General features: G+C 55.6%; 2 protein-coding genes across 8 annotated transcripts; one reads left to right on the top strand and one right to left on the bottom strand.

Moving 5' to 3' along the window:
- Positions 1-3,209: 3,209 nt before the first annotated feature.
- TUBA4A (tubulin alpha 4a) lies at positions 3,210-7,092 on the top strand. The gene is made up of 4 exons (XM_043577885.1): positions 3,210-3,326; positions 5,130-5,352; positions 5,663-5,811; positions 6,048-7,092. Exons 1-4 carry the CDS (start codon positions 3,324-3,326, stop codon positions 7,017-7,019), a joined length of 1,347 nt encoding a protein of 448 aa, XP_043433820.1. The 5' UTR covers positions 3,210-3,323; the 3' UTR covers positions 7,020-7,092.
- Positions 7,093-8,544: 1,452 nt separating this feature from the next.
- Positions 8,545-12,045, bottom strand: STK16 (serine/threonine kinase 16). Of its 7 annotated transcripts, none has more exons than XM_043577886.1 (8): positions 11,966-12,045; positions 11,420-11,609; positions 10,614-10,833; positions 10,216-10,349; positions 9,925-10,045; positions 9,703-9,798; positions 9,157-9,278; positions 8,545-9,041 (listed from the first exon to the last, which is right to left on the bottom strand). In XM_043577886.1, exons 2-8 carry the CDS (start codon positions 11,503-11,505, stop codon positions 8,903-8,905), a joined length of 918 nt encoding a protein of 305 aa, XP_043433821.1. In that variant the 5' UTR covers positions 11,506-11,609; positions 11,966-12,045; the 3' UTR covers positions 8,545-8,902. The 7 variants fall into 7 exon arrangements, with proteins under 7 accessions (XP_043433821.1, XP_043433823.1, XP_043433822.1 ...); XM_043577888.1 differs by having other exon boundaries at positions 11,811-11,972; XM_043577887.1 differs by having other exon boundaries at positions 11,896-11,969.
- Positions 12,046-12,064: the final 19 nt, after the last annotated feature.

Below are 12,064 nucleotides of genomic sequence, written 5' to 3'. Positions count from 1 at the left end.
ACAGTCTGTGAGTTCAAGCCCTGCACGGGGCTCTGTGCTGACAGCTCAGTTCTGGAGCCTGCCTCTGATTCTATCTCTCCCTCTCTCTCTGCCCCTCCCCCACTCATTCTCTGCCTCTCTCTGTCTCTCAAAAATGAATAAACATTAAAAAAAATTTTTTTAAGATCTTTGTGATTATATTGGGCCCACCCAGAAAATCTAGAATAATCTCAAGATCTTTACCTTCATCACATTTGCAGTCCTTTGCTACATAAGGTAATATAGTCACAGGTTCCAGGTATTACAATGTGGACATCTTTGGGGGACTATTATTCTGCCTATCTCAGTTGCTATATAGGAATGCAGGCCTGATACAGCCAGATCTTCCAATTTTTTTCAAGATAAGCTAGACATCTGGATTTTTATATGACTGTGCAGAAAGAGTTAACACAGCAGGTTGAGACTGCTCCTTAGCAAGGTCTGCTTGTGGGGCATCTGAGTGGCTCAGTGGGTTAAGCCACCTACTCTCAATTTTGGCTCAGGTCATCAGGTCATGATTTCATGGTTCATGAGTTCGAGCCCTGCGTCAGCAAGGAGCCTGCTTGGGATTCTTGCTTTCCCTCTCTCTCTCTGCACACTCCCCGCCCCAGTAAGTAAGTAATAAACAAATAAGTAACTTGTAAACTTGGCTTTGGCTGGTGTCTGGCAACTTGGCTCTTTAGAGTGCTCCCAGTCGATGATGAACTGATCAGGATGGTTCGCTGAGCCTAGACAGTGTGTAAAGAACATGGCTGATACTGAACAACTGCTTTCCTTCTAGGAGTCTGGAATTTGGGTACGTGCAAAGCAGAGGCGTCTCTGTGACCAGCCCTCACCATAAACCTTGATTGCTGAGTCTCTAACAGGCTTCCTTGGGCAGAAACACTGCAGGAAAATGTTGCTCCGTTTTCATCTTGGAGAAAAAGCATGCTGCGTGAGCCCTCCTGGGAGGGAGAGGGTATAGGTTCCTTCAGATTCCACTTGTGTCTTTTCCCCTCCTAATCCAGCTGTGTAGCCTTCCTACATCACTGTCGTTGACCTTAGCTGGGAGTACAACTTGATGTCCTGAGTCCTGTGAGTCCTTCTAGTAAATCTTCTGACATGGGGGTGGTCTTGGGGATGCTCCAACACAAAGACAATTCCTGATTTTTCTCATATGCTAAATGCTGCGCGGATTAACACCGTGAGGACCAGACAAAACAATTCTGAGAGGGAACTTGGCCTCCAGACTGCCAGTTTGAAACTTCTGGCTTCTTAAGAATTCTACCCTAGTTTCACTCCCATCTCTGAAGTGAAGCAACTCCTCTGACACACATTTAACAAATGCTTACCCCCATGACATCCTAGGCACCAGGGACACAAAGATGAATAAAGAAGATACAATCCTTACCTGGAATGAGTTTACAACCTGGAAGACATGTACACAAATAACTGCAGCACGATATGCTATGCGCACTAAAGTAAATGAATAAGATGCTCTAAGAATCCAGACAGCTGTTTCCACTGCACTTTGCTGTGTATGTACACATCCCTAAATTCATCTGGTCGGTCCTCACGATCTGAGGTTGTTATCCCTGTTTCACAAAGGAAGAACCGGAACGTGAAGGTCAAAGAAGTTTAGGGTGTTGCCTAAGAGAGCTCAGGTCTTTTACAATACTCACTCTGCTGGGGTGGGGGTGCAAAAGAGTAAAGGAGGGTCAGGGAAGGTCTGAAGGAGACCATACGTTCTGTAATCACCAAGGGTCTCCGTAGAGACAATGAGCCGGTTTCTCAAAGCAGCCTCACTATATGCCCTTGCCACTTTTCACTTTTATGAATGAGTCTTGGTGGCAAGTCTATTGGGAAAAGAGACCTGGTCATACTTCACTGTGTTCCCGTCCATGCTTTTCCTAAGTAAGGTGCCAATTAGCTATTTTGTAGGTAGGAAGTTGCCATTGCTAGTTTTTCATCCTGCTGTGCTGTCCCGTCAGACAGCTCTGGCCCTAAGGAAACACTGTGGTAGGTGAGGCAGGGCAACCTCTTCCAAACGACTAGCCTGAGAGGCAGGTTCCTTCTGGACATTCCAATGGGCACAGGGGACATTTCCTGATGATTTCCCCAGTGAAGGGAGACAGCTAGAGAACGTATGGCATGTAAGGGAAAGCAGAAGTAGATCGCAAAGCCCCTTCCCGCAAGAAATGGAGATGGAATGGGGGAAGAAGGAATAGCTTCCGTGGAGGCCTCTGCCTGAGCGTTAAAGGCGTTAAGACGCAAGTCACAGATCCTGGCCATGGCCTAGGAACAGGAGAAGATGGGAAAGTCGAAATCAGGCGCGATATCAAAATCTCCATTTTCTTTTTTCCTCTTCAGAGTCAACAAACATTTTGATTCCTCACAATAACGCCGTCAGTGCGGAATCAGCGTCTCCTTTTCGCCGATGAATACGCCAAGGACTCGGTGAGGTGAGGTCACCTGCCCAAGGTCACACAGGGCAGTCAGGACAGGAATCCACGTCCTGAAGGCTTCAGTCCAGAGCTCCGGCGGTTCTGGCCGCAGGGAAGCGGGCAGGTGGCGGTGGCGAGGGCTCACTAATAGTGACGGCGCTGATGACGGGGCCACAGACCGGCGGCCAGCCGGCGAGCCGCGGCAGATTCCTGGGGTCGGCCCTCGCAGGCAGGCTGCGGGGGTTGGCTCCGTGGGGTACTCTAAGGGATCCGCACCCTGGGGCTCAGGCTGTGCAGCTCTTGGTCCTCGGCCGCCCACGGGCGTTGGCGAAGGCCAGCCGTCCAGGCCGAGGACCAGCAGGCCGTGTGCAGCTGCAAAGGGTTCCCCCGGGACTGGCCGGAGCCTCCGGGGAGGCGGGGCGGGGAGGGCACGGGCGAAGTCTGGCTGCAGCCACCTCGCAAGGACAGCCTGTACAGCACCCGGCCTAAGTCAGGACACCTGGGCGATGGGCGCCCGCATGACTCAGGTGCTGGCGAGATGCGCCCTGGCACCATGCCCTGCGTCCCTGCAGCGGAGATCCGGAGCCCAGAGTGTCGGCTCAAGACCTGGAGCGAAGGGTTAAAGCCCGGGTCGCCACTCCTAACCCATGCGAGACAGGTGAGACCAAGACGGGGAAGGGGGAGGGGACCCTCCCTGGCCCCACCCCTCGAGGCCGCCTACCCTTCGGGGGCGTGGCCTCCGGGCCGCACAGCCCTAGTGGGTGAGCGCAGTGCGCGGGCCCCGCCCCCCGCCTATAAGAGCGGTGCGGCACTGCAGCTAGCGCAGTTCTCACCGAGACCCGTCACCCGGACTCTACGTGAGACCCACCGCCCGGACTCACCATGGTGAGTGCGGCCCCGCCGGGATCGCGCCAGTCCCCTTATTGCCCTTCTCCTCCTTGGGGGCCCTCCCTCCCGGAATGCTCCGGACCCTCCATCCGGCGTTCCGGGGCTCGAGGAGGTGCGAGGGTTCGTGCATTCCCCCACCCCCACTGTCTTGGTGACTTTGACCGAGTCGTGCTGTCCACTTTTGGAGGCTGGGGAAGAGGGGTGGAGTGGAGTGGGATTCTTCGCTAGCCGAGAGGCTGAGAGGAGCCCTTCTGGAAATCGCCTCCTGCTCCACCAAGCATTTGTGCCCTAACCCTCCTGGGGGGGAGTCGCAGTCCCGCTCCCCGTCCTTTCCGCGGATGAGAGAGGCCCCCTGGGCTGCCCTCCGCCCCTGGCCTCCCCCCACCGCGACCCCCGCTCCCCGGAACTGAGCGAACACGTGCTTAGCACAAGAAGGTGGTAGGGGGTCAGATTACTTGGTTCAGCATCCCCTTTTCCTCCGACTGTGTGTGCATCCCTCCTACCCACAGCCCTCCCCCCCCCCGTGACTCAGCACCCCGCTTCTGAGCCAGGAGGGGTGGCAGGAATGGGGTTCAGCCTCATGAGGCGAGTCGGCCCCTCTCCTGCCCGAGCCCAGTGAACGGACGGGCAGAGACAGCTGGCGCTGAGCGAGAGCGCGGGCCCAGGCCAGGTTGGGGGGAGGGGAAAGAGGTGTGTGTAGGGGGGTGGTATTTATAGCCCGGGAACGGGGGCCGAAATCCAATCTTCGCTTTCGGCTGGGATGTAACTGGAAAGAATCTAGAAGGGGGGGGCGATTGCGGGACCGGGGGTGCAGGATGGCGCTCACCCTGCGCAGGGCAAGGCGGGTTACCTCTGGGGCCTCACCGCAGGTTCCGCTTCCTTTTCTGGGTGTTTGGAAACCGTCACCCCGCCATTTCGGTGTTGGGAAGGGAGGCTGCGCGGGCCCTGCGCCGCACCACTTTGGCTCTTTAGGGGTTAATTTCAGACTGACAGGGATGAGCCTAAGGCAGCCGGTGCCCCAGTGCCCACAACCCTTTTTGCCCGCGCCTGCCATCTGCACCCTCTGCTATTTCCGTGAGGGCTGCGCGGTGGGTGAAGGTGGTGAAGACACCCAGAGTGTGGGGGTGGAGGTGGGGAGAGGAGCCAGCTGGGATTGATCTCCAGAGCCAGATGGGATTTAAAGGTGTTGGAGAGGACACCCTGATGGTCAGTGTGGTCAGTTGATGCCAGACTCGAGGGCTGAGACACCTCTGCAGCCCACAGGAAAGAAAGGGGGAGAGGGTTATATGAAATTCCAGCTGCTCATCCTCAAAGAATTAGTCAAGTTGGGGGGCTTCTAGCTATAAACTCATGGCCCTGGAAAACCTGTCCTTTCTCAGGCTCTTGAGAAAGGTAGCTTTGGGAGTATAAATCTGAAAATGGCTGAAAAGTCGCTTGTCCTTGTCTCAGAGTCATTGCAGTATCTGCCTGCTTTTCGTGTGCACTTACCCTCTCTGTCCTCCCTGAGGGTCTTCTGAGTGTGGCAGGGTCATGTGGAGCCACAGCTCTTACTTGACAAGGTCCTCACAGGGAAGTAGACTGAAGGGATTGGTTTGCCCTACTGGGTGCCTCCAGTTGTTAAGTCCTATGTGGGGCAGCCTGGGCAGGCTGCCAGCCTCTTCCCACCTCTGCCCAGCCCCAGGCGTCCACTTTGGCCAACCGAAGCATCCTGGCTGGTAGGTGATAGGGTGGGAGAGAAGCTCATGAGGTGAGGGCTGTAGATGTGGGGCTTATGCTGTGTTCCCTCTCTTTATACCTCAGCGTGAATGCATCTCAGTTCATGTGGGGCAAGCAGGTGTCCAGATGGGCAATGCCTGTTGGGAGCTCTACTGCCTGGAACATGGGATTCAGCCTGATGGGCAGATGCCCAGTGACAAGACCATCGGTGGAGGGGACGACTCCTTTACCACCTTCTTCTGTGAAACCGGTGCTGGAAAGCATGTGCCACGGGCAGTGTTTGTGGATCTGGAGCCCACTGTGATTGGTGAGAGGAAGATGGGGTGGAATTGAGGGGAGCAGAGAGGGACTCTAAGCTTCTCTCTGGCGAGATGGTGTCTAGGCCTGGCTTTCCTGGCCCTGCAAACTCTTTGTGCCATCTCTCAAGCTGAAGGTGGGCTGATTGCAGGCCAGGCTGGGTGGTGGGTGTGGGTTTCTCTCACAGGCTGGTATCACAGGCTTACAGAAGGATGAGCTTTTCCATACATCTGACCGCAGCTACCACACTGGGGGAGGGAGGTCCCTGCTGAGCACAGCCTTGTGGTTTGTGCCCTAACGATGTGTTTGTGCCCTTCCAGATGAGATCCGAAATGGCCCATACCGGCAGCTCTTCCACCCAGAGCAGCTCATCACTGGGAAGGAGGATGCCGCCAACAACTATGCCCGTGGTCACTATACCATTGGCAAGGAGATCATTGACCCCGTACTGGACCGGATCCGCAAGCTGGTGAGAATTTGGGATGGAAGGGAGGGAGCTTTCAGACGATGCTAATGGTCAGGAACGTCTTTTTTCAGGATCCATTTCAGGGGGTCGTCTCTAATTGTGTGTGTTCCAGAGCATGTTCCAGACTCTGGGTCTCTGCCCTGACTCCTGAGAGATTTTAGGCTTTTGTGGAGCCAGAAGGTAGAGTTTCTCAGGCCCCTCGCCCACCTACATTGCTGTTTCTCTTTCCTGCCTTTCAGTCTGACCAGTGCACAGGACTTCAGGGCTTCCTGGTGTTCCACAGCTTCGGAGGGGGCACCGGCTCGGGCTTCACCTCACTCCTGATGGAGCGGCTCTCGGTTGACTACGGCAAGAAATCCAAGCTGGAGTTCTCCATCTACCCCGCCCCCCAGGTGTCCACGGCCGTGGTGGAGCCCTACAACTCCATCCTGACCACCCACACCACCCTGGAGCACTCGGACTGTGCCTTCATGGTGGACAACGAGGCCATCTATGACATCTGCCGCCGCAACCTGGACATCGAGCGCCCCACCTACACCAACCTCAACCGGCTCATCAGCCAGATCGTCTCGTCCATCACGGCTTCCCTGCGCTTCGACGGGGCCCTCAACGTGGACCTGACGGAGTTCCAGACCAACCTGGTGCCCTACCCTCGCATCCACTTCCCCCTGGCCACCTATGCGCCGGTCATCTCTGCAGAGAAGGCCTACCACGAGCAGCTGTCCGTGGCAGAGATCACCAATGCCTGCTTCGAGCCTGCCAACCAGATGGTGAAGTGCGATCCCCGTCACGGCAAGTACATGGCCTGCTGCCTGCTGTACCGCGGAGACGTGGTGCCCAAGGACGTCAACGCCGCCATCGCCGCCATCAAGACCAAGCGCAGCATTCAGTTCGTGGACTGGTGCCCCACGGGCTTCAAGGTTGGTATCAACTACCAGCCACCCACCGTGGTGCCCGGGGGTGACCTGGCCAAGGTGCAGCGCGCCGTGTGCATGCTGAGCAACACGACCGCCATCGCCGAGGCCTGGGCCCGCCTGGACCACAAGTTCGACCTGATGTATGCCAAGAGGGCCTTTGTGCACTGGTACGTGGGCGAGGGCATGGAGGAGGGGGAGTTCTCTGAGGCCCGGGAGGATATGGCTGCCCTGGAGAAGGATTACGAGGAGGTGGGCATCGACTCCTATGAGGACGAGGATGAGGGAGAAGAATAGAACAGCTGCCTGGAGCCCATTCACTATGTTTATTGCAAAATCCTTTCGAAATAAACAGTCTCCTTGCACGGTTTCTTGTCCCCTCTGTGAGTGCTTGAGCTTCTGCTGCCTTCCTCTCTGTGCTGCTGCTGCTGCCACTGCCACTGCTTCACTGCTTCTGCTGCCGCCCTCATTCTTTGCTGCCCATGACCCCTTTCCCTTCCATGGCTGAAGGTGAGATCTGCCAAGGGGTCCTTGCCAGGCCCAGGAAACGTGACCTCAGGGACCTTGATGTAAGATCCCAGGGGCGCCCAGGAGAGTAGAGAGGAAAGGAGGACTGAATCCCGGACCTGTCTGTCCAGCCACAAGCTGTTGAAAAGATACGAGTTCTCACTTCCTTTCCAAGTAGAAGTTTAAGTCCAGCAGTTTCTGTATTTGAGTTAGACTGCTACCCTATTCTTCCTGCTGCTTCTGCATTCACTGACTCTGGAAGCTTGGCCCGGGCACCTCTGTGCGTGATGAGGGCTTGGGAGCGGGGCTGGGCTGGCCCACAATTCCTGGGCACGGAGCCTAGTCATAAGCTTGGGGGATGGGAGGGGACAAGGGCGATCTCCTTGAGTTGTGTCACTGCACCTCCGAGCAGCTTTGCACAGCTGAGTGTCTCTCTTGCTGCATTGCTGGGGCCTAGGGCTGTGCCATTAAAAGTCAGGTCATCTCTTCTCTGTTTGTGCTCTCTTTCTGGCCTCAGCCTCTATGCTAGCTGGGGGGAGCCTCCTGCCAGGGCCTGGAGAAAATTCCAGCATTGCTAATAGGCACCCCAGGACCCACATCGACGTCAGCACATGGGGGTGAGCATGGGGGGGAGGGAGAAAAGAAGCTTCAATCTCAGGAGCAGGAGATGCCAGCCCTGCCCTTGCCTTCCCCTCCCTGGTGATTCAGGGACGCAGTGCCCTTCCCTAGGGAACAGTTCAGCCTAGCAAAGGCAGGGCCCCTGTTTACTCAGCAGAGTAGACAGGAAGTGGCAGCTGGATACTGCCACACCAAGTGGCCTCATTAATCATTAACCATGTGTGAGCTAGAACCATCTGGGAGAAACTGTGGGCCACAAGGCTGCCACCTCCACTCCCCTTGCCCCCAGGCTGAGGCTGGGAGACCTGTTATGTTGTTGTCCCAAAGCTTCCTCAGGTGTCTCCACCCAGGAGCCCTTGCCTGGCAAACCGGCTGGGCTGCTTTGACTCAGCTACCCACTCCTGGGAATGAAGGAAAGAATTGAGTGTGCTTCTAGGGAGCCCTGGTCCCAGTTCTTAGCACAGAGGCCAGCTCAATCCAGAACAGGTTTAAGTGTTTGACCAAGGCAAGCTCAGAGAACTGCCCGCTCCTGGCTAGCCAGATGTAAGGTAAGGATACCTGCCTCCTCACGTGGAATGACGAAGTCCCACCACCCTTCGCTACACCAGTGTCTCTTCCCAGTCTGTTCCCTTGGAAACGGCAGCCAGACCTTGGGCCCCTGGCACCTCTTCTCACTCCAGGAACAATGAGACTAAGATCCACACCAAGCTGCTTTCACTTTATTCTTCTTTTTATACATTCTCTTGCTCCCAGATGTGGAGGCAGACCATGATGTAAGCTCAGCAGTCCTGCTCAGAACCTGTCTCGATTCTATCAGTTTCCCTTTCCCCACTCCCCAACCCTGTCCACCGCAACTCAGTCTGTCCCCCTGTTCAGTTGTTGCTCTTTGAGATAAGCGAGCAGAAGCAGAGACAGAAGACTGAGTTGACTGTCCCCACCCACCTGCCCCCAACTGCAAGACAGCAGTCCTGGAGAGAACACGTGGAGATTCTAATAAGGGGATGGGATCCTCCTTCCAAGGCCCGGGGGCCACCTCAACATGGCCACTGGTTTGTTCAGATTTGGGTGGTGTGCTGGCCCAAAGCCGGGGGTTGCAGTGCCTCCAGCTGACTGAGAAGGAGATGAATGCGAGGACGCTGCTGGGGGTCTACAGTCATCATGGAGGCCAAGAGCTGCCGCAGTGCTGAAGAATGCCTGTGGAAGGAGGCGGACAGGGTGACCAGACAGTCCTCGTTCCCTGTGCGAAGGTTCCAACTCCACTAATGTCTGGGAGCAGTCTGAAATGTTTGGTGGCCCTTTTATTGCTTACCTGGGACTGTGTGGGATGCTTAGTTGGTTCTGCACGGCAAGGGCCACACTGTCACCCTTCTGGAACACCATGTCATATGGGCCCTCCCCAAACATCATGGCATATAGCACACAGCCTAGGGACTGAGCACAACGTGGTTATTCTTTGACAGGGGACCAATGGGAGGGATACCTCTCCTCTTAATTCTGTAGTGAAATGTGACTGCATAAGCTAAAAAGATTATGCTGACCTCAGCCACATGACACCAAACCAGGGTCCAGAGAAATCACCAGGTAGCTGGAGGCTTCTGTACCCCTCGTTTAGCCACTGCCTTCAGGCCTGACATTTAGCTGTACTCACTCTGTTCAAAGAGCGGGATTATACCACTTCCTGAGCAACTGAGTACGGTGTCAGTGACAGCTCCCAGGAAGGAAGTCGAGGGGGATGGGGACACATACAGTTCCTGGGGCCCCATGCACTCGAAAACAAAGACCTGCCTCTCTACGTGACAGCAGGTACAGAGTAGCATTCCTCTCCCCGCCATACTCCCGCCCACATGTTCCTCACCCAGACATCGGTCCGCTCATCGATGACACAGTGGCTCTGCACAGAGAAGAGCTCCGGGGCCCGGTAGGAGATGGTGCATCTCTGGGCTGCCCAGTCCTGGAACAGTGGCCCCACAACTCAAAAGTGGGGCACAGGTCATAGTCATGTGACCAAATTGGGGCACACACCGGAAGAAGTTGCGGATGGGGAACAGGAGGGCAAAGGAGCCGCACGCTCTGTTACCTGCAGGGCCAGAGCCTGGCGGGAGCCCTCCACATGGATGCAAGCTTGATTCATGGAGCCCAAGTCCATTAAAACCGGTTGCCCCTCATCTCCAAGCAAGATATTGGTAGGCTTCAGGTCCCTGTAGGGAAGTAGAAATGGCCCATGAGCATCCCTGGACAGGGAGGCTGGAATCCCTGAGGGCAAAAGAATCATGGGGATTGTTCCTTGGGAGGAGAGCAGAGACCTCTTGATCCTCTTGGGGAGGCTCTTCCTTTCTGCCCCGTAAATACGCACGGCCCTCCCACTGACCTGTGGGCATAACCTCTGGCATGAATGGCCTCAAGGCCTCTGCAGATACCGAGCAGCAGCTGAAGGATTTGATCTTCAGTCAAGAAGTTGCCTTTGTCCTTCAGCCTTTCTATCTCATTCCACAGCGTACCCCTCTGCAACACAAGTTTTCCCACAGTTGGAGATATTTTCTGAGCCTCTGATCCCGGACCCTGATCCCTTCCCTGTGTCACAGCCTATCAACTCTTTCACTGCACGCACTATACACCTCACATTCCCACCTGGGTTCCCCTAAACCCCAAATCTGAAGTGGTCAAACCCAGGACATGACGTCTGCTTCCTAACATGCTTGACTACTCACACAGCCCTTGGTAGATGGCTTTGTTGCAAGCCCCTCCATTGCCAGGAGACTTTCTGACCTTGAAGAAGGGTAGCAGCAGCCAGGCTTCATGTTTGGTGCCCCGCTCTCTCAGACAATAAGCCACAAGGCGAAGGATGTTGGGGTGATGGAAGAGGCGATGCATGTCTGCTTCTCGTTGGGCCTCCTCCCGATCCTGCTGCTCGTGACACAGGATCCGCTTCAGGGCGTAGAAGTGTCCATCATGTAACCCCTCCACTAGGTCCACATAGCTGAACCCACTGTGGGCCAAAGGGGTCAGTGAAGGACCACGGTCATCTCCCATACTGCTAGGGATTCCCTGGAGGGAAGAGGTGGGGGGGGGGTATCTTTCCCAGTTGGCAAAAACCCTCCCAAGATGTGGCTTCAAGAGGAGTGTGATGATTTTACACTTTGGGCTCAAGAGCAGGAACACAGTAATCTCTGAGGTGCTTTGATCATAAGGCAGTGCTCTGCACATGACAAACGCTCCATAAATATTAAATGAGTAACACTCAACATTTATCAAGTGCTGTGAACCAGTCACTGGGTGAGATGTTTTATATGCATCATCTCATTTAATTCTTACAACTCCATCAGTGACCAAAAAAACAAAAAAATTATCTCCATTACGCAGATGAAGAAACCATGGGTTTTCAAGGTCACACAAGGCGGATCCAGGAGGCCTGGCTCCAGAATCCAGTTTTGACTATCGTGTCGCTAGGCTCTGACAGGTGACCTAAAGGATATGTTAAGAGGATACTTCTATGCCCCTATCTTGTGCAGACTGCTGTCCTTCAATCGCCATAACGCTGGGGACTACTAGCTAAGTGATTTCCAAACACTCACCCCTCCCCCAGTTTCTGGATGAAGAGGTAGCGCTTATTGTCAATGATGACAGTTCCCCGAGAGCAGACACACAGCGCGTGGCCCATAGTGTCTCAGTCATCCTCCTCAAGGGCGGTCTGAGGCTGCCGAAGGCTTCGTCCAGGTTGAGTGGGCTCTTCCAGGGGATGCGCTGGGGGCCCAGCGGATCATGCTGGAAGGAAAAAAACGGCAGAGTTGTGGGTCAGGGACAATCCAGACGACCCCTGAAGTACCAGGAGAGCTGGGGCCCAGGTCCCGGAACGTAGAGAAAACGGGTCCTGGCGACGCCAACTCCAAGAAGGTTGGAGTCAGGTGCCTTAAAGCCTCCGGCCACACAGCGACTACCAGGCCGCCTCTTCCAACCCCAGCCCACCTTGGAGAGGCCCCCGCTCCCACAGCCATCGGGCCGCCAGGGCAGGGCAGAGGGTAGTTCCGGGGGGTGCGAGGGCCCAGCCCACCTCCAGAAGGGCCCACCCCCGGCCTCGGCGCCCAGAGCCCGGGGAGAGTCAGCCCCGGATCCCCACTGACCTGGCTCGGGCTGGAGAGAGACGCGGGAGACCGGAAGAAGTGAGTACGTCATCATTCCGCGCCGGCGTAACGGCCCGCGGTAGCCTAGCAACCGCTGGG

Source organism: Prionailurus bengalensis, chromosome C1, assembly GCF_016509475.1.
Source record: "Prionailurus bengalensis isolate Pbe53 chromosome C1, Fcat_Pben_1.1_paternal_pri, whole genome shotgun sequence".
NCBI lineage: Eukaryota > Metazoa > Chordata > Mammalia > Carnivora > Felidae > Prionailurus > Prionailurus bengalensis.
This window is presented reverse-complemented; position numbering and strand designations above follow the sequence as displayed.